Raw genomic sequence first — 22685 nt, forward strand, 5'->3', positions numbered from 1 at the left:
CATTAAGATGGCTTTGACTGAATGGTGTCATTGGTTAGAGGGCACCGCCAATCCCATTCAGATTCTCACCAACCACAATAATCTGACTTACCTAGAGACTGCTCATCGACTCAATCCTCGACAGGCCAGATGGGCCTTGTTCTTTTCCCATTTTAGCTTTGTGGTCTCTTATCTTCCTGGGACCAAGAACAAGAAGGCGGATGCCCTTTCCTGTCAGTTCCCTCACTCAAGTGACTCTTCTGAAGCTCATATTGAACACATCATACCTCCCTCCTGTATGGTTGCTCAACTAAATACCACCCTTCTGCAAAGATTGCAATGTGCCCAGTCTAGTAAACCTCCTGGTGTCCCTGTGGCCTCCGATATCCTCTTTGTACCTCTGAATCTACGCACCCCTGTGCTTTCCTGGGCTCATGATAGTAAACTCTCAGGACATTCTGGTTTGACTAGGACTCTTAAGCGTCTTTCCCAACACGCATGGTGAAGTCTGATGCTCAGGATTATGTGAAAGTTTGCACAACTTGTGCTGCCAACAAAATTCCCTGATCCTTGCCTCCTGACATGCTCCAACCATTGTCCATTCCCAAACAACCATGGACGCACATAGCAATGGACTTCATTGTGGACCTTCCTCCTTTTGACCACCATACAGTTATCTGGGCTGTGGTGGATCGCTTTTCCAGACTGGCTCATTTTGTACCCCTAACCAAACTGCCTTCTGCCCAAGAATTATCGTCTCTTTTTCTTTTGCATGTGGTATGACTTCATAGCATTGCTGTGAATATTGTTTCTGACAGAGGTCCACAGTTCATCTCTACCTTTTGGAAAACCTTTTGTAAGTTGCTTGGAACCACTGTTTCCTTGTCTTCTGGCTATCATCCTCAGACCAATGGACTAACCGAGAGAGTAAACCAGGATCTTGAAGCCTATCTTAGAACCTTTGTCAATGCTAGCCATACCAACTGGGCTGAGTTGTTACCCCTAGCTGAGCTGGCAAGAAACACTCATTGGCACTCTTCTCTTAAATGTTCTCCATTTCAAGCCGCAGCAGGGTATCAACCTCGTGTCTTCCCTCTTTCTGCTCAGTCCACTGGGGTTCCTACTGCAGACCGACACATCACTGGACTCACCACTCATTGGCAACGTATTCGCTCTCAGCTACGTTCAGCTGTCTCTAGATATAAGAAGTTTGCTGATCATCATAGAGATTCTGTACGTGCCATCTCAGTGGGTGAACGTGTTTGGATCTCTACTCGACATATTCGTCTACGTCAACCCTGTCACAAATTGGGGCCTAGGTTTATCGGCCCTTACAAGGTCCTGAAAAGTCTGTCTCCTGTTGCCTACAAAGTGGCCTTGCCCAAAACCCTATGCAATACACCCAGTCTTCCACATCTCACTACTAAAGCCTTACATCAAGAATAGATATACCCGGCTCCAAGCTCCTCCTCCTCCTCCTTTCCTGGTCCGTGGTGACCCCGAATATGAGGTAGCTAAGATCCTGGACTCCAGATACAGACAACTGCAGTATCTGATACATTGGAAGGGTTACTCTGTGGCAGATCGTTCCTGAGTTCCTGCCCGTGATGTGCATGCTCCATCTCTGGTCTCCAGATTCCATGCTGCTCATCCTTTGAGGCCAACTCTGAGAGGGGGGCTATGTTACGCCGCACCACTCTAGCCGTTGCTAGGGGCACAGATTCTCCTTGCTCGTTGCCAGGGGTTGTGTCGGGTCCGGATGCGTGCAGCACTGACATCATCGCCGTACGCTCCTGATGCTGGTCGGACGTCTGTGTCGCGAATCCTGTGCCTATGTAAGTTCCACCACAACGATCTGTCACTGCCCAAGTATAGGTGTTACTTTGTGTGCTCCTGGGTGTGACAGATCGTTGTATCAATTTGCCTATTTTGTGTATGATCCCTGCCTGTCTGACTACTCTGTATGCTATACCCCTTAACTACTGGATTGATATACTGCTGCTGAACCCTGCCTGTCTGACTACTATGCCTGCTATACCCCTTAACTACTGGATTGATATACTGCTGCTGAACCCTGCCGTTCTGACAACTCTGCCTGCTATACCCCTTAAATACTGGATTGATATACTTATGCTGAACCCTGCCTGTCTGACTACTCTGCTTATTAACCCCTGTTGTTCTGTATTGCCTCTTTGTTGCCAAACCCTGCCTGCCTGACCATTCTAGTAGTGTGCCCTTGGACTGCTTTGCTGTTGCCAAACCTGCCTTCCTGACCATTCTAGTGGTTTGTCCTTGGACTGCTGTGCCATTGCCGCTGGGGACTGTCCTGCTTGTGGTGAGTGCTATCTTCCTCACCTTACTAACTTTCTCTGCTCTAGGATATTCCCTATCATTCCGGCTCGATTCCGGGATAGCAAGACTACTGGCCGAGTTCGGTCTGATAGAGGAGTATCCCACGAGGATTGCACAGCCCTCATTGAATTCTATAAAAAAGGGTCGGTTCCTGCGAGTGGAGAGATGTCTCCCATAGAAATAATAAGATTTCTCTGCTAGGTAGAAGTTTCCAATGGAGTACAGAGGGGGAACCACCATGTTTTAAAACATGAATACAAACATTACATTAATAAAAGTCCAATCACGCTGTTTTCAGTGCACTGTACCTTAAATTTGCTCTAATTTTCGTATGCATAGGTTTTCCCTTTCAGAATAATAAGGGCCAGATTACAAGTGCAGTGCTACTTTATGCTCCCGCTCGAGAGTTAATTGCGCTATAAGTAAGCTTTTTGCGCATATCGGATTGCGCTGGTATTATGAGTTGAATGTAAACTGTTTTCACTCGTGTGCTAACCTGACGAGCGCAAAAAGCCGAACTTACAATATTGCATGTGTGTTCACGTATTCCAAGTTCAAAAAGAAGAAGGCGATCCACTCCTTGATTTTAAAGATAAACAAACGTTTATTGACAAATTATTTTTAAAACACGTAAGGGAAGCTCCCTTACAATTCACATAGCAGGCAAAGCAGTGTGACTTACGCGTTTCGGCTGTATAGCCATAGTCATAGCCTATAGTGCTGTGCCTTGCAATCATATTTAAAACAGAGAAAATTATTTAATTGACTCTAAATTAAAAACATCATTAATTGAAACAATGCCTACTATGTCATTAACTCTTAAGTGGTAGTCATGGAATTGGAAGAAACAGTGACTGTGACGTGAATATCCCCTGATAGAATGTCTAGCATATAGATGACACTTAATTGATTAATGGAACTGAGTCCTTAGAATGCACATTTTAACTCTCAAAGCGTCAGTTTGCTCATCACAAATATAAGACAGAACTTTTAAAAAGAGTTCACGTATTCCTCCATAGAAGTCAATGGAGAAAAAAAAGTTGAAAAAAACCTAACACCCCACTCTCGAGCAAACCCGATCACATATTCTCATGTGTGCTAATCCGACATGAAAATATGAATTTTTCACATTCCAACGTTCTTTACATAGAATAATATGTTTTATTTATTCTTATTGGAATAGGAAATATTTACACTAAATACATAGTTAAAACCTTTATTAACCCTTTGGCTGCTAAGCCATTTCCCACCTGGGTGCTATTTTTTTTTATTATTATTATTTTTGAAATGTTTGAAAACTTTTTTTTTTTACTTTTTTTTTTTTTTACAGACCCCCAAGACTTACACTGTTGGAAAGGTTAGGCGATTACCTTTCCAACAATGTGTCTTGGGGGTCTGTAGCTGCTTAAATGCCTGAGATACAGGCTTCTAAGCAGCATGCCCCCTCCTCCTATACTTAACATTGTTAAGTATAAATAAAGTTGTGCGGTGACGTCATCACGTAACAGCGCATCACGTGAAGCCCCGGCGATGCCTGTCACTCTACAGGCACGATCGCCGAGGTAGGAGCAGCAAGGAGCCCCCAGATCTCCCTAAAGGTGGGAGAGTGCTAGTGACGGCTCAGAGCCGTTATTAGCACTCAAAGAGACACTGAACCCAAATTTTTTATTTTGTGATTCAGATAGAGCATGAAATTTTAAGTATCTTTCTAATTTACTCCTATTAGCAAATGTTCTTCATTCTCTTGGTATCTTTATTTCAGCAGCAAGAATGTAAGTTTAGATGCCGGCCCATTTTTGGTGAACAACCTGGGTTGTCCTTGCTGATTGGTGGATCAATTTATCCACCAATAAAAAAGTGCTGTCCAGAGGCGGAACCAAGAAAAAAGCTTAGATGCCTTATTTTTCAAATAAAGATAACAAGAGAATGAAGAAAAATTGATAATAGGAGTAAATTATAAAGTTGCTCAAATTGCTGCTCTATCTGAATCACGGAAGAAAAAATTGGGTTCAGTGTCCCTTTAAATTACGATTTATGCTGTTCAAAGTTAATACGATTTATTCCTGTGTAATTTACCTACAAATGTTTTTTTTTTTTTTATAAAATAGGATTTTTGGTGAACAATTTTGTTACGAATTTAACAATACAATTCTTTTCCTGCATATTGTGTGAATGGTTCAATTATTTGCCCCTTTGCGAGACACCCCGTTTCAGGGTAAAAATTGGCTTTATATCATTACACCAGGGAAACAGAAGGGCTAGCGAGCATTTTTATAGAATCTCACAAGTCCAGGAATCTTTTTTTAGAATCAGGGCCTCAGTCTTCGAGAGCCATTAAAATTAACATATGATTTAAAAAAAAATTTTTCAAAAAATCTGTTACTGATTCTATCCCAACCACATGTAGATGTTTTTGTTCACTTGGAGAGTTGTTTTAATATGATTATTAAAAGCAAAAAATGTTTTTACCTGCGCAGTCTGAGGTGATGTGACATTCTTCCGCTGTGTCTTAACATTCCCTGCTTTTTGTGCGTGTTCTCTGTCTCAACAAGCTATAAGCATACACTAAATATAGCAAACACTCACCTAGATTACAAGTTTTGCGCTATAGATATTAACCCCTTTTCCGCCGCTCCCTGACATTGCTGCGTTATTTACCCCCCCATAGCGCTGCCACTACAAGTTTTGAAAAAGCCGCCTTGTGCATGCCATATGGTTGCGTTGAGCTCCATACCGCACAAAAGTGATGTGCTCTTGCACGGTTTCTCCATAGACATCAATGGGGAGAGCTTGTTAGAAAAAACCTAACACCAGCGATCGCGGAATGAAAAGCTCTGTAACGCAGCCACATTCATGTCTATGTTGAAAAAAAAGTTACATTTAAACCTTACACCCTAACATAAACCCCAAGTCTAAACACCCCTAGTCTGCCATACCCGACATCTCCGCCACCGAAATAAATCTTTTAACCGCTAATCTGCCGCTCCCGATATCGCCACCACTATACTAAAGTTATTAACCCCTATTCCCCCATACCCCAACATTGCCCACACTATAATAAATATATTAACCCCTTTTCTGCCACTGCCCGACCCCTAAACTTCTGGCCTCCCACATCACTATCACTAAATAAACCTATTAACCACTAAACCACCAGCCCCCCACATCGCAACAACCTAAATTAAACTATATTAACCCCTAAACCTATATATGGACACTGCATATTAATTTGGGACTGAATATCAATTGTTACATCGTCTGTATGGTGAGAGTCCATGATCTGTTCATAATCATTCGTATATATCGCTTGTTATTGTTTACATCACTAATCATTCTTTGTTTTCCATCACCTAGCTGTTATAGAGCCCTCTTGTGTGTTCATCACACTTATATTTCTGTTTTTTTATCCAATTTTTTTGGTATTGAGAGGTGCAGCTGGTCTCCCATCTATCCATATATTCCCGTTATATTCTCTTACTATTTTAGCGCCCTCTAGCGACTAAGGTCACAGTTGTCTATCAATCTCAATTCGGAGCTTGATAATTCTGCCCCATTGTCTGTTTAACATCTAAAAAATGATAAACTGTGAAGAAAAGAAAAAATCTATTGATTTTTTTTTTTTACAAACGTTTTTAAAAACACAGTTCATCTAACTGAAGTAACCACCATACTGTTATCTGCATTCTTTCACATAAGCTCTCTCTCAGGGCCCAAATCTAAAAAAATTTGCTGTTCGAGATGTTGTTTTCCATGCCAACACTCACAGTGACAGCCTGTCACGCCGCACCGCTCTAGCCGTTGCTAAGGGTGTGGCTTCTCCTTGCGTCTCCTTCCCTGCTCGTTGCCACGGGTTATGTCGGGTCCGGATGCATGCAGCGCTGACGTCATCGCCGCACGCTCCTGATGCCGGTCGGACATCTGTGCCACGAATACTGCGCCTATGTAAGTTCTACCACAACGATCTGTCACTGCCCAAATATAGGTGTTACTTTGTGTGTTCCTGGGTGTGACAGATCGTTGTATCAATTTGCCTATTTTGTGTATGATCCCTGCCTGTCTGACTACTCTGCCTGCTATATGCCTTAACTACTGGATTGATATACTGCTGCTGAACCCTGCCTGTCTGACTACTCTACCTGCTATACCCCTTAACTACTGGATTGATATACTGTTGCTGAACCCTGCCTGTCTGACTACTCTGCTTGTTAACCCCTGTTGTTCTGGATTGCCTCTTTGTTGCCGAACCCTGTCTGCCTGACCATTCTAGTGGTGTGCATTTGGACTGCTTTACTGTTGCCAAATCCTGCCTGCCTGACCATTCTAGTGGTGTGCCCTTGGACTGATTTGCTGTTGCCAAACCCTGCCTTCCTGACCATTTTAGTGGTTTGTCCTTGGACTGCTTTGCCATTGCCGCTGGGGACTGTCCTGCCTATGGTGAGTGCTGCCTTCCTCATCTTACTAACTTTCTCTGCTCTGGGATATTCACTATCATTCCGACTCAATGCCGGGATAACAATACTACTGGCCGAGTTCGGTCTGATAGAGGACTATCTCACGAGCATTACATTATACTTGGGCCATGGAGCTAGAGGAGGTGTCACGAGCTGTTTATCTTCAGATGTTGGGAACCCATACCACACAGTTGCAGAATATGGATTCCAAGCTAGAGGCTATTACCGCTCAACTCTCCTTACTAGATACAGGGAGGAATACCGCTCCTGTTGTTTCACCACCAGTCCCTACTCCTAGAACAGTGACTTCTTCCTCTGCTTCTGGAATTATACCCCGGATACTTTTGCCTGACAAGTATAAAGGTACTACTGATTAAAGGGACAGTCTACACCAGAATTTTTATTATTTTAAAAGATAGATAATCCCTTTATTACCCATCCCCCAGTTTTGCATAACCAACACAGTTATAATAATATACTTTTAACCTCTGTGATTATCTTGTATCTAAGCCTCTGCAAACTGCCCCTTTATTTCAGTTCTTTTGACAGACTTGCAGTCTATCCAATCAGTGCCTGCTCCCAGATAACTTCGTGTGCACGAGAACAGTGTTATCTATATGAAATATGTGAACTAACACCCTCTAGTGGTGAAAAACTGTTAAAATGCATTCTGAAAAGAGGTGGCCTTCAAGGTCTAAGAAATTAGCATATGAACCTCCTAGGTTAAGCTTTCAACTAAGAATGCAAAGAGAACAAAGCAAAATTGGTGATGGAAGTAAATTGGAAAATTGTTTAAAATTACATGCTCTATCTGAATCATGAAAGTTTATTTTGGCCTAGACTATCCCTTTAACCAATGCAGGCGGCACTGCTGCAATGATCCTCACACCTTTCAGTCTTACCAGTCAAGGGTCACCTTAATCATTCCTTACTGAAGGACAAGGCCCTAGCCTGGGTCTCTCCCCTTTTGGAACAGAACGCTCCACTCCTGCATGATGCTGATGATTTCATTTCTGCTTTATCTTCTGTGTTTGGGACTTCTGACCGTATCTCTGCTGCAGAATATTTTCTCCTGGATCTCCGCCAGGGCAATAGAACTGTGGCACAATTCACCAACAAGTTTTGCACCTTGGCACTTGACACCACTTGGGATGGCAGTGCTTTCAAGGCAGTCTTTAGGAGGGGTCTGCATGAATGCATCAAAGATGAACTCAGTTATTGTGATATTCCTTCTTCTTTGAATGACTTTATAACGCTTTTTATCATTCTGGACTCTTGCTTTCAGGAGAGGCAAGCCGAGAGACAGAACAAGAAGGGTCCTTCCCTCCCTTCCTCCTGTTTGTCCAGTTTCGGCAGTATCCTCTACTCCTTCAGCAGCTCCAGTTACCTCAGTGGAGGAACCCATGGATCTCTCCTCCTTCAAGCCTTCAGAGTCTGAAAGACAGAGAAGAAGGAGACTGAGACTATGCTTTTATTGTGGATCTAACACCCACCAACTAAAGGACTGTGACATTCGGCTGGGAAAAGCCTAAGCATGATCTCTACTAAATCCCCTCACTCCTCTCAGATCCTGGTACCTGTTACCCTTACCTTCCTTCAGAATACCGTCCACACACAAGCCTTCATTGATTCAGGGGCAGCTGGAAACTTCCTGGATCACCATTTCATGATTCAAGCTGGCTTGCCTTTTTTGCGGAAAAGACATTGTCTCAAAATAACTACTCTGGATGGCAGCCCCCTTGGTTCAGGCTTGATCCACTTTGAGTCAGCACCCCTGACCCTGACTGTGGGAATCCTTCATACCGAACAGCTGCAGTTTGAGGTCATTCATTTCCCAGCACAGCCAGTCATCCTTGGTCTTCCTTGGCTTCGGGTACACAATCCACAGTTCGACTGGGCTGAGAGACAACTGGCCTCCTGGGGTAACCTCCTGTTTCCACTCCTGCCTTGCTAAAGTTACTCCTCTGCTCTGCATTCCCATAGCCAGTATACAGACTCCTTCAAACATTCCTTCAGTATACGCAGACTTTGCGAATGTGTGTTGAGAAAAAAGCAGTCAACGTGCTGCCACCCCACCGTCCTTATGACTGCAAGATCAACCTCTTTCCCGGAGCCCCACTTCCTAAAGGGAGAACTTATCCACTCTCCAAGGCTGAAACCAAATCAATGGAGGAGTACATCCAAGAGAACCTAGCTAAAGGTTTTATTCACCCATCCTCCTCTCCTGCTGGGACAAGCTTCTTTTTTGTCAGTAAAAAGAATGGTGAGCTCAGACCCGACATTGACTACAGGGCCTTGGACAACATAACCATCAAGAATCGCTATCCCATTCCATTGATCACCAAACTGTATGACTCATTCTAGGATGCTCGCTTTTTCGCCAAATTGGACTTACGTGGGGCATACAATCTGATTCGCATCTGTCCAGGCCACGAATGGAAGACCCCCTTCAACACAAGTTCTGGGCATTACAAATACCTTGTAATGCCCTTTGGGCTGTGAAATGCCCCTGCAGTATTCCAGGCATTTTTCAATGATGTCTTCCGTGACCTCCTCAACCGCACTATCATTGTCTATCTGGATGATATCCTTGTTTTCTCTTCCACTTTAGAGGAGCATCATAGACACGTGAGACAGGTGCTTCTACGTCTCAGAGACAATTCCTTAGTAGCCAAGCTAGAAAAGTGTGAGTTTGATCAAGTTCAGATCCAATTCCTTGGTTATGTCATCTCGAAGCAGGGTTTTGCCATGGATCCTGCTAAAGTCACTGCAGTTCTAGAATGGCCTCAACCTACTTATTTAAAGGATTTACAGAGGTTCTTGGGGTTCTCCAATTTTTACCACAGGTTTATAAAGAACTTTTCTCAAACAGTCGCTCCTCTCACTGAATTGCCAAACAGAACAAAGACTGTAAGCATTGGCCTCCCGAAGCCATAAATGCCTTCTTTTGTCTGGATAAGGCTTTCTATTCAGCTCCTGTTCTCCGCCATCCTGATCCTGACCTACAGTTCACTTTAGAGGTTGATGCCTCCGAGATAGGGGCTGGAGCAGTTCTTACCCAAAGGGATCCTTTGACTTCCAAGTCACACCCTGTAGCCTTTTTCTCTAAACGCTTTACTCCTGCTGAGAGGCACTACGATGTGGGTAATTGTGAACTCTTAGTGAAAAAGTTATGGAGATTAGGCGCTTAATCTGCAAAAGGGATAAAGGTGTGTATGGAGGTCGTTAGCTAAATATGTAGAAAAAACTGGACCTTGGACAGAATAAGTGAAAAATTCTTCTACAATTTATTTTCAAAATAAAAACATGATAATACCAAGATAAAATAAATCACAATCCCTAAGTGTTGCAACACTATATCGATCAATTCATAAAATTTCTAAGATTCAGATATACATTTGTTTCATACACAAATAAAAGGATTTATCTGCTCTTTTGTATCCTTTGTTCAAAGATTTTAGATAGAATGTATTCTTTTATTTCAACACAATTAATAATATTTGTCTCTATTTGATATTTTATATCTATATTTCATCAACTTTAAAATTACAAATATGTAGCAAAAACTAACAATTAGTTAAAACAATTTAAATGCAAGATTATAAATGGTGTCCCCACAATGGCTGTTTACTTATATTGGTTGTAATTTTGTGTATCTAAAAAGTTCATCAAAGCATTTGTAAGTAATTGGAGATAAATTACTGAGGGCTGTGTTCTTTATCCTTATATTTATGTTGTGATATATTACGGTTTCACAGTTACCTCTTTGTATCCTCAGTGAGCTTAATTTGTAGAAAAGGAATGTTCCAAACAGTGTTTAGGGGTGATTTTCTTACCCTCTCTTGTGAACTCTTAGCCATTAAGATGGCTTTGACTGAATGGTGTCATTGGTTAGAGGGCACCGCCAATCCCATTCAGATTCTCACCAACCACAATAATCTGACTTACCTAGAGACTGCTCATCGACTCAATCCTCGACAGGCCAGATGGGCCTTGTTCTTTTCCCATTTTAGCTTTGTGGTCTCTTATCTTCCTGGGACCAAGAACAAGAAGGCGGATGCCCTTTCCTGTCAGTTCCCTCACTCAAGTGACTCTTCTGAAGCTCATATTGAACACATCATACCTCCCTCCTGTATGGTTGCTCAACTAAATACCACCCTTCTGCAAAGATTGCAATGTGCCCAGTCTAGTAAACCTCCTGGTGTCCCTGTGGCCTCCGATATCCTCTTTGTACCTCTGAATCTACGCACCCCTGTGCTTTCCTGGGCTCATGATAGTAAACTCTCAGGACATTCTGGTTTGACTAGGACTCTTAAGCGTCTTTCCCAACACGCATGGTGAAGTCTGATGCTCAGGATTATGTGAAAGTTTGCACAACTTGTGCTGCCAACAAAATTCCCTGATCCTTGCCTCCTGACATGCTCCAACCATTGTCCATTCCCAAACAACCATGGACGCACATAGCAATGGACTTCATTGTGGACCTTCCTCCTTTTGACCACCATACAGTTATCTGGGCTGTGGTGGATCGCTTTTCCAGACTGGCTCATTTTGTACCCCTAACCAAACTGCCTTCTGCCCAAGAATTATCGTCTCTTTCTTTTGCATGTGGTATGACTTCATAGCATTGCTGTGAATATTGTTTCTGACAGAGGTCCACAGTTCATCTCTACCTTTTGGAAAACCTTTTGTAAGTTGCTTGGAACCACTGTTTCCTTGTCTTCTGGCTATCATCCTCAGACCAATGGACTAACCGAGAGAGTAAACCAGGATCTTGAAGCCTATCTTAGAACCTTTGTCAATGCTAGCCATACCAACTGGTCTGAGTTGTTACCCCTAGCTGAGCTGGCAAGAAACACTCATTGGCACTCTTCTCTTAAATGTTCTCCATTTCAAGCCGCAGCAGGGTATCAACCTCGTGTCTTCCCTCTTTCTGCTCAGTCCACTGGGGTTCCTACTGCAGACCGACACATCACTGGACTCACCACTCATTGGCAACGTATTCGCTCTCAGCTACGTTCAGCTGTCTCTAGATATAAGAAGTTTGCTGATCATCATAGAGATTCTGTACGTGCCATCTCAGTGGGTGAACGTGTTTGGATCTCTACTCGACATATTCGTCTACGTCAACCCTGTCACAAATTGGGGCCTAGGTTTATCGGCCCTTACAAGGTCCTGAAAAGTCTGTCTCCTGTTGCCTACAAAGTGGCCTTGCCCAAAACCCTATGCAATACACCCAGTCTTCCACATCTCACTACTAAAGCCTTACATCAAGAATAGATATACCCGGCTCCAAGCTCCTCCTCCTCCTCCTTTCCTGGTCCGTGGTGACCCCGAATATGAGGTAGCTAAGATCCTGGACTCCAGATACAGACAACTGCAGTATCTGATACATTGGAAGGGTTACTCTGTGGCAGATCGTTCCTGAGTTCCTGCCCGTGATGTGCATGCTCCATCTCTGGTCTCCAGATTCCATGCTGCTCATCCTTTGAGGCCAACTCTGAGAGGGGGGCTATGTTACGCCGCACCACTCTAGCCGTTGCTAGGGGCACAGATTCTCCTTGCTCGTTGCCAGGGGTTGTGTCGGGTCCGGATGCGTGCAGCACTGACATCATCGCCGTACGCTCCTGATGCTGGTCGGACGTCTGTGTCGCGAATCCTGTGCCTATGTAAGTTCCACCACAACGATCTGTCACTGCCCAAGTATAGGTGTTACTTTGTGTGCTCCTGGGTGTGACAGATCGTTGTATCAATTTGCCTATTTTGTGTATGATCCCTGCCTGTCTGACTACTCTGTATGCTATACCCCTTAACTACTGGATTGATATACTGCTGCTGAACCCTGCCTGTCTGACTACTATGCCTGCTATACCCCTTAACTACTGGATTGATATACTGCTGCTGAACCCTGCCGTTCTGACAACTCTGCCTGCTATACCCCTTAAATACTGGATTGATATACTTATGCTGAACCCTGCCTGTCTGACTACTCTGCTTATTAACCCCTGTTGTTCTGTATTGCCTCTTTGTTGCCAAACCCTGCCTGCCTGACCATTCTAGTAGTGTGCCCTTGGACTGCTTTGCTGTTGCCAAACCTGCCTTCCTGACCATTCTAGTGGTTTGTCCTTGGACTGCTGTGCCATTGCCGCTGGGGACTGTCCTGCTTGTGGTGAGTGCTATCTTCCTCACCTTACTAACTTTCTCTGCTCTAGGATATTCCCTATCATTCCGGCTCGATTCCGGGATAGCAAGACTACTGGCCGAGTTCGGTCTGATAGAGGAGTATCCCACGAGGATTGCACAGCCCTCATTGAATTCTATAAAAAAGGGTCGGTTCCTGCGAGTGGAGAGATGTCTCCCATAGAAATAATAAGATTTCTCTGCTAGGTAGAAGTTTCCAATGGAGTACAGAGGGGGAACCACCATGTTTTAAAACATGAATACAAACATTACATTAATAAAAGTCCAATCACGCTGTTTTCAGTGCACTGTACCTTAAATTTGCTCTAATTTTCGTATGCATAGGTTTTCCCTTTCAGAATAATAAGGGCCAGATTACAAGTGCAGTGCTACTTTATGCTCCCGCTCGAGAGTTAATTGCGCTATAAGTAAGCTTTTTGCGCATATCGGATTGCGCTGGTATTATGAGTTGAATGTAAACTGTTTTCACTCGTGTGCTAACCTGACGAGCGCAAAAAGCCGAACTTACAATATTGCATGTGTGTTCACGTATTCCAAGTTCAAAAAGAAGAAGGCGATCCACTCCTTGATTTTAAAGATAAACAAACGTTTATTGACAAATTATTTTTAAAACACGTAAGGGAAGCTCCCTTACAATTCACATAGCAGGCAAAGCAGTGTGACTTACGCGTTTCGGCTGTATAGCCATAGTCATAGCCTATAGTGCTGTGCCTTGCAATCATATTTAAAACAGAGAAAATTATTTAATTGACTCTAAATTAAAAACATCATTAATTGAAACAATGCCTACTATGTCATTAACTCTTAAGTGGTAGTCATGGAATTGGAAGAAACAGTGACTGTGACGTGAATATCCCCTGATAGAATGTCTAGCATATAGATGACACTTAATTGATTAATGGAACTGAGTCCTTAGAATGCACATTTTAACTCTCAAAGCGTCAGTTTGCTCATCACAAATATAAGACAGAACTTTTAAAAAGAGTTCACGTATTCCTCCATAGAAGTCAATGGAGAAAAAAAAGTTGAAAAAAACCTAACACCCCACTCTCGAGCAAACCCGATCACATATTCTCATGTGTGCTAATCCGACATGAAAATATGAATTTTTCACATTCCAACGTTCTTTACATAGAATAATATGTTTTATTTATTCTTATTGGAATAGGAAATATTTACACTAAATACATAGTTAAAACCTTTATTAACCCTTTGGCTGCTAAGCCATTTCCCACCTGGGTGCTATTTTTTTTTATTATTATTATTTTTGAAATGTTTGAAAACTTTTTTTTTTAACTTTTTTTTTTTTTTACAGACCCCCAAGACTTACACTGTTGGAAAGGTTAGGCGATTACCTTTCCAACAATGTGTCTTGGGGGTCTGTAGCTGCTTAAATGCCTGAGATACAGGCTTCTAAGCAGCATGCCCCCTCCTCCTATACTTAACATTGTTAAGTATAAATAAAGTTGTGCGGTGACGTCATCACGTAACAGCGCATCACGTGAAGCCCCGGCGATGCCTGTCACTCTACAGGCACGATCGCCGAGGTAGGAGCAGCAAGGAGCCCCCAGATCTCCCTAAAGGTGGGAGAGTGCTAGTGACGGCTCAGAGCCGTTATTAGCACTCAAAGAGACACTGAACCCAAATTTTTTATTTTGTGATTCAGATAGAGCATGAAATTTTAAGTATCTTTCTAATTTACTCCTATTAGCAAATGTTCTTCATTCTCTTGGTATCTTTATTTCAGCAGCAAGAATGTAAGTTTAGATGCCGGCCCATTTTTGGTGAACAACCTGGGTTGTCCTTGCTGATTGGTGGATCAATTTATCCACCAATAAAAAAGTGCTGTCCAGAGGCGGAACCAAGAAAAAAGCTTAGATGCCTTATTTTTCAAATAAAGATAACAAGAGAATGAAGAAAAATTGATAATAGGAGTAAATTATAAAGTTGCTCAAATTGCTGCTCTATCTGAATCACGGAAGAAAAAATTGGGTTCAGTGTCCCTTTAAATTACGATTTATGCTGTTCAAAGTTAATACGATTTATTCCTGTGTAATTTACCTACAAATGTTTTTTTTTTTTTTATAAAATAGGATTTTTGGTGAACAATTTTGTTACGAATTTAACAATACAATTCTTTTCCTGCATATTGTGTGAATGGTTCAATTATTTGCCCCTTTGCGAGACACCCCGTTTCAGGGTAAAAATTGGCTTTATATCATTACACCAGGGAAACAGAAGGGCTAGCGAGCATTTTTATAGAATCTCACAAGTCCAGGAATCTTTTTTTAGAATCAGGGCCTCAGTCTTCGAGAGCCATTAAAATTAACATATGATTTAAAAAAAATTTTTTCAAAAAATCTGTTACTGATTCTATCCCAACCACATGTAGATGTTTTTGTTCACTTGGAGAGTTGTTTTAATATGATTATTAAAAGCAAAAAATGTTTTTACCTGCGCAGTCTGAGGTGATGTGACATTCTTCCGCTGTGTCTTAACATTCCCTGCTTTTTGTGCGTGTTCTCTGTCTCAACAAGCTATAAGCATACACTAAATATAGCAAACACTCACCTAGATTACAAGTTTTGCGCTATAGATATTAACCCCTTTTCCGCCGCTCCCTGACATTGCTGCGTTATTTACCCCCCCATAGCGCTGCCACTACAAGTTTTGAAAAAGCCGCCTTGTGCATGCCATATGGTTGCGTTGAGCTCCATACCGCACAAAAGTGATGTGCTCTTGCACGGTTTCTCCATAGACATCAATGGGGAGAGCTTGTTAGAAAAAACCTAACACCAGCGATCGCGGAATGAAAAGCTCTGTAACGCAGCCACATTCATGTCTATGTTGAAAAAAAAGTTACATTTAAACCTTACACCCTAACATAAACCCCAAGTCTAAACACCCCTAGTCTGCCATACCCGACATCTCCGCCACCGAAATAAATCTTTTAACCGCTAATCTGCCGCTCCCGATATCGCCACCACTATACTAAAGTTATTAACCCCTATTCCCCCATACCCCAACATTGCCCACACTATAATAAATATATTAACCCCTTTTCTGCCACTGCCCGACCCCTAAACTTCTGGCCTCCCACATCACTATCACTAAATAAACCTATTAACCACTAAACCACCAGCCCCCCACATCGCAACAACCTAAATTAAACTATATTAACCCCTAAACCTAACCCTAAACCTAACTGTAACCCTAAACCTAACGCCCTCTAACTTTAACATAATTAAAATAGACCTAAATTAAAGTTACAATTATTAACTAAATAATACCTATTTAAAACTAAAAACAAACTTACCTGTGAAATAAAAATAAAACCTAAGCTAGCTACAATATAACTAATAGTTATATTGTAGCTAGCTTAGGTTTTTATTTCACAGGTAAGTTTGTATTTATTTTAATTAGGTAGACTAGTTAGTAACTAGTTATTAACTATTCACTAACTACCTAGTTAAAATAAATACAAACTTACATGTGAAATAAAAGTAAAACCTAAGCTGCCTTACACTAAAACCTAACATTACAAAAAAAACCACTAACATTACAAAACTAAAAAAACTAACATTACACAAAATAACAAACTAAATTATACAAAACAATAAAAAATATTCCTATTCCAATACCCTGTTTAAAAAAACAAAAAACAAAACAAAATAAAAAAACCCTAATCTATAATAAACTACCAAGGGCCCTTAAAAGGGCCTTATGTAGGGCATTGCCCTAAATAAATCAGCTATTTTGCTACAAAATAAAAACAAACACCCTCTAACATTACAAATCCCATCCCCCCCAAATCTACAAAATAAAAAAAACGTAACTAAAAAAACCTAATCTACCCATTGCCCTGAAAATGGCATTTGTATGGGCATTGCCCTTAAAAGGGCAATCAGCTCTTTGACTGCCATTAAAAGAGCATTCAGCTCTTTTAGAATTGCCCAATAGCCCTAATCTAAAAAAAAACCCACCCCAAAAAAACCTTAAACACTAACCCCTCTTTAGGTACTTACAGTTGCTTAAGTCCGGCTTGAACGATCTTCATCCCAGTGGCTCCATTTTCATCCAGATGGCTCCATCTTCATCCATCGCGGGACTGACATCTTCTTCATCCCTGCGGAGGCGAAGTGGTCTATGCGCGGAGGCGGACGTGGAGGTCCTCTTCATGCGATCGTCCACCGCACAGCCAATAGGATTTAAGCAGCTCTCATTCCTATTGGCTGATTTAAAATGTTTAGCCAATAGGAATGTAATGGTACCCCCAGTATAAAAGGGATACCTTGCATTTTAATTCTCAGTATGCGGCAGACGATTGCATGAAGAGGACCTCCACGTCGGATTGATGGACCTCCGCCTGGACTTCCGCCTTGGACCTCCGCCTTGGACCTCCGCCTCCGCACATCAACCGCTCCGCCTCTGCAGGGATGAAAAAGATGCTGGTCCCTTGATGGATGAAGATGGAACCGCTGGGATGAAGATCATTCAAGCCAGACTTCAACAACTGTGAGTACCTAAAGAGGGGTTAGTGTTTTTTTAAGGTTTTTTTGTGGTGTTTTTTTTTTTTAAGGTTAGGGCTATTGGGCAATTCTAAAAGAGCTGAATGCCCTTTTAAGGACAATGCCCATGCAAATGCCCTTTTCAGGGCAATGGGTAGCTTAGTTTTTTTTAGAGTTAGGTTTTTTATTTGGGGGGTTGGTTGGGTGGTGAGTTTTACTGTTGGGGGGGGTCTTTGTATTTATTTTCAGGGAAAAGAGCTGATTTCTTTAGGGCAATGCCTTACAAAAGGCCCTTTTAAGGGCTATTGGTAGTTTATTGTAGGTTAGGTTTTTTTTATTGGGGGGGACTTTTTTATTTTGATAGGGCTATTAGATTAGGTGTAATTGTTTTTATTTTAGATAATTTCGTTTTGTTATTTTTCGTAATTTAGTATTTTTTTATATTTTGTAATTGAGTTTTTTTTTTTTTTGTAATTAAGTATTTTTAATTTTTTGTAAATGTAGATTTAATTTTTTTAGTAGTGTTAGTTTTTTTAATGAGTAATTTAATTAATTTAATTTGTAGTTATTTTAATTTTAGTCTAATAGTTATGTTAGGTTAATTTATAGTTTAAACTTATTTTTTTAATTTCACAGGTAAGTTTTTATTTATTTTAAGATTGGGATCTTGTAATTTTAATGTAAAGTTAGGGGGTTGTTAGGTTTAGGGGTTAATAGTTTAATTTAGTGTTTTGCGATGTGGGGGGCTGTTGTGTTAGCGGTTAATAGGTTTATTTAGTGGTAGTAATGTGGGAGGCCAGAGGTTTAGGGGTTAATAACTTTATTTAGTGGCGGGGATGTCGGGGAGCGGCAGAATAGGGGTTAATACCTTTATTATAGTGTGGGCAATGTTGGGGTGCGGGGGAATAGGGGTTAATAACTTTAGTATAGTGGCAACGATGTCAGGCAGCGGCGTAATAGGGGTTAATAAATTTTATTAGTGGCGGCGATATCGGGAGCGGAAGATTAGGGGTTAATAACTTTAATATAGTTGCAATGCGGTAGGGCCTCGGTTTAGGGGTTAATAGGTAGTTTATGGGTGTTAGTGTTCTTTGTGACACTTTAGTTATGAGTTTTGTGTAACAGTTTTGTTGCGTAAAACTCATAACTACTGGTCTCAGATTGCGGAACGGATCATGACGGTATAGGGTGTAACGCAAGCTTTTTAGCCTCACCACAAAACTAATGTCAGGGCTATGGGAATCCCATGAAAAAACATAATTTTTTCGAGTACGGGACTGACTTTGCGTTGCAGGCTATTAGACTTGTGGTACAGTTATACCGACAAGATTTGTAATGGCTGCGTTGCTGTTTTAACGCTGAAATGGCCATTTTTTCAGAGTTAAAACATGAACGCAGGGGCGGACCTTGGCCGCTTAGAGAGATGGTCGTGTGATTGTGTAGCTCCTAGGCCCACATCTGTAGTTCCCGATAAAAATAGCCATACACACTCTATATAACTGCACCTGGCAGGGGGCAAAACTTGTTGGAGGCTGCGGATGAAAAAAAGAGTCGCCACGGATCAGCTGAACACCGGACTACCTCCCTGTACAGTTAAACACGCGCGCCAGAACAGAGGAGCTGCACCATCTTAGAGCCCTTCATATGCTTACGGCTCCTGCATTAGAGGTATCACGGGTGAACGGAGGAGCGAGCAGCAAGAGCGGTAAGCCTGTTATAACAAAGGCATCACATATACAGCTCATAGTGACCGGAGGGCTTGAATAATAAGTCCACTTCACTGTTCTGTCTGACACTACCACGTGGACGCATATTGGGGGATATAAAGGCCACAGGACATTGGCATACATTTAATACAAGTGTTACGCTGTATATATACCCCTTATAGAAGTGTTTGAACCAAACTCTGAAGCCAGAAAGACTCTCAAAACTCAGCATAGTGAGACCATATAAGTGGTGACAAGAGAATACACACAGCTATATGAAGAAAGGGCTTTGATTAAAGGCATACACGCTTGCATACAGCTTATATACAGCCAAAGGAGACTTTAGCACCACACTTGGCAGCACACTGGAATGAGCAACTAACACATTTTTTTTTTTATCTAAACGCACACCAAACATATCTAATAAATCAATAGTGAGTGATATAAGCAACTATTATATAAATCATTTGATTATCCTATATAACTGAAGAGGGGGAACACCTCAGATACATATACGGGACATGCCAGGAAGAAAATCGCATAAGACAGACAACCTACCTAATACTAGAACAATGCAAAATTATTTAAAACAAACGGACTCAAATCAGAACTCAGCTGAATCCTCTCATCAAAGCGCCCAAAAAGCTGAAATGCAGCACAAACCCAGCCAAACCATGAACTCTGCAGATTTCACTAAAGAGGACTTGAGATCTCTTTGCACTAAAGATGATGTAAAGGAAATGATGTCTGAGGTTAAAAATTGGTATGGGGAGCTAAAGAAAGATCTAATAAGGGTAGTGCAGAGAGTCACAAATTTAGAAGAGAATCACAACACCACCTTCAACGATATTCAGCATGTGTCCCGTTTGGCGTATGAACAAGAAGAAGCAATCCACCATTTGCTTGAGAAAGTAGAAGATTTAGACAACCGGGGAAGGAGGAATAACCTCCGTATTAGAGGAATCCCAGAAAGTATACAGCCAACAGCTCTGGAAGGATGCCTTCAAAGCCTATTTAATACCCTCAAAGGAGATGAAGGAGCGCCAGACATCAACATTGAAAGGGCACACAGAGCTCTGCGTGCTAAACCTCCTCCAAAGGCCCCACCGAGAGATGTCATCTTGAAACTTCTCCACTTTAAAGACAAAGAGAAAATAATGAAATATTCCAGGCAGAAGAAAGACTTCCATATGCGGAATGTAGAATCCAAATATTTGCAGACCTCAGCCCTACTACCCTACAGAAGAGGAGAGATCTTAGTCATATTACCACAGCACTGCAAGATCAAAACATCCAATACAGATGGGGATTCCCAGTGAGCATCATTGCCTCTAAAGGAGACACAACTGCTATATACAGATCCAAGGATGACTTACCACATTTTTGTGAGGCTTTACGGATTAACATTAGATCTACAGAGACACTCAATCGCAATACAGCGGAAGGCCACTCTCCTATTAGGAGGAGCTGTTCGCTGACAAGAGAAAATCGCAGGGACATTGACACTTCCCCCATAGCCCCCACTAGCAGTGACACAGGCATTAGCAAAGATGCCAGTTAATTCACAACTGCCTCCTGCTGGGTCATTAAGCTCCTCTTTCTCTGAAAATGGCTACAGGTTGTATGTTTTTTCTTGTTTATATATGTTTATAATTCTGTATGGGAACACAGTTGTGGGATATTACCCACCTTACTATTGTTATAACTTTTTGATTTGTTCTAAGAATTGTTGTATTCTACCTCTTTCACCAAAAATTACCTAATAGTTTTCTTTTTAGAGTAACTTTGAATTGTAACTTTACTAACTGCACACAGTTACTGATTTGTGTGTCGCTATGTTTGTTGTGTTTGTTTTCAATAAAGCTTTTGAAACTTTAAAAAAAAAAAAAAAAAAACACGAACGCAAAACTCGTAATCTAGGTGAGAGTGTTGTTACAGAGCCTGTTAGACAGAGAACACGCACAAAACTCATTTAGTTACAGTTGTTGGCCAAGAAACGATGTTCTTTAGATATTAAACCATTTGTAACCAACATAAGAGTTAAGGTCTGTTACGTTTGCACATGATTACATATTTTTTAGTGTGGAACTTCTACTTGAATAAACTATGATTGTATTTGCAGGCACTCAAAGAGGACAATACATTGCTTCAAAGAAATCTAGAGAGAAAAGCAAAATGGAGAGAGGAAACTACAAAGGAGCAGGAGGTTCCATCTTTAAAAAATCACTGACCCAATCGATCATCAGTACTAAACATGTTCTTAAAGGAACATGAAACCCACATTTTTTCTTTCATGATTTAGATAAAGAACACAATTGTAAACATTTTTCTAACTTACTTCTATTATCAATTTTGCTTTATTTTCTTGGTATCTTTTCTTGAAGGAGAAGCTATGCAATACTGGGAACTAGCTGAACACAACGATAAACCAATCAAGAGGCATATATGTGCAGACACCAATCAGCAGCTAGCTCTTGAGCTTATCTAGATATGATTTTCAACAAAGGATACTAAGAGAATGAAGCAAATTAGATAAAAGAAGTACATTGTAAAGTTGTTTAAAAATGTATACCCTAGCTAAATGATGAAAAAAACATTTTTTTGCGGGTTTCATGTCCCTTTAATAAGAGTTTGTTAATATTGAATTTTACGCTATTTTTATCTGCTATTGTAAATGCAGGGAAGCAAAGATGCATCACGTTTAATGATCTGTTACAGTCAAGTTTTTTAAATAAAAATTGAATTGTGCCTGTCACATTTAATTTTCCAATTACTGAAAAAAAGATGAATTTTATTATGTTTGTAAAATTACTGGTCTCTTTTTCCTTACGTTCCTATCAAAATGTATTAATAAACTAAACAGAAATCATTGTTGAGATGGAGAAAAAATAAAAAAAATATTTCTGTGTAAATCTTTGTATTATGTAAAGCTAAGAATTTGTGGTAATATTATTACTATAAAAAAGTAATAACTTGTGAATGAAAATGTTATGAAACATGTTGCATTTGAGGCTAAATAAATAAGGAAAAACACATTATGAAATTATGAAATATATATTACTGTCACACTGGGGCCGATTTAACAATGTCTGGCGTACATGATACGCTGTAGCATAACATGTCCACTAGACATGTGCGCGCTCGAAAAATTAGTTTTTTCGGTTCGATTCGGTCGCATTAATCCGGTATGTGTAATTTTATTCATTTCAATTCCGTTCGTAATTTAGTTAATTCGTTCATTCGGATTCATTCGAAACCGTGATTCAAATTTCGGACCGATTACTAATTTCGTACCGATTCGTAATATCCCACGATTCGTAATTTCGTACCAAATTTAATTTCGGACCGAATCGTAATTTATAACCGTTTTTCCCGTTCAATCATTATTCCGTAAATGATTCGGTTCGATTATTTCGGGTACATTCGATTTCTTTCTAATTTCAAATCGATTAGATATTATTTAATCATATCAATATTATTCATAAATG

At 40.9% G+C, this 22685-nt stretch overlaps 1 protein-coding gene across 1 annotated transcript in view; it reads left to right on the plus strand.

The window, feature by feature from the left end:
• The window catches only part of LOC128645918 (protein FAM162B), a 68590-nt gene extending 46481 nt beyond the window's left edge, over nucleotides 1-22109 (plus strand). Inside the window, exon 4 of the mRNA XM_053699246.1 lies at nucleotides 21320-22109. Coding sequence (XP_053555221.1) covers nucleotides 21320-21427 — 108 coding nt within the window. The 3' untranslated portion in view covers nucleotides 21428-22109. The remainder of the gene's footprint in view (nucleotides 1-21319) is intronic.
• The last annotated feature ends 576 nt before the right edge of the window (nucleotides 22110-22685 follow it).

This window comes from Bombina bombina, chromosome 1 (genome assembly GCF_027579735.1).
Source record: "Bombina bombina isolate aBomBom1 chromosome 1, aBomBom1.pri, whole genome shotgun sequence".
NCBI lineage: Eukaryota > Metazoa > Chordata > Amphibia > Anura > Bombinatoridae > Bombina > Bombina bombina.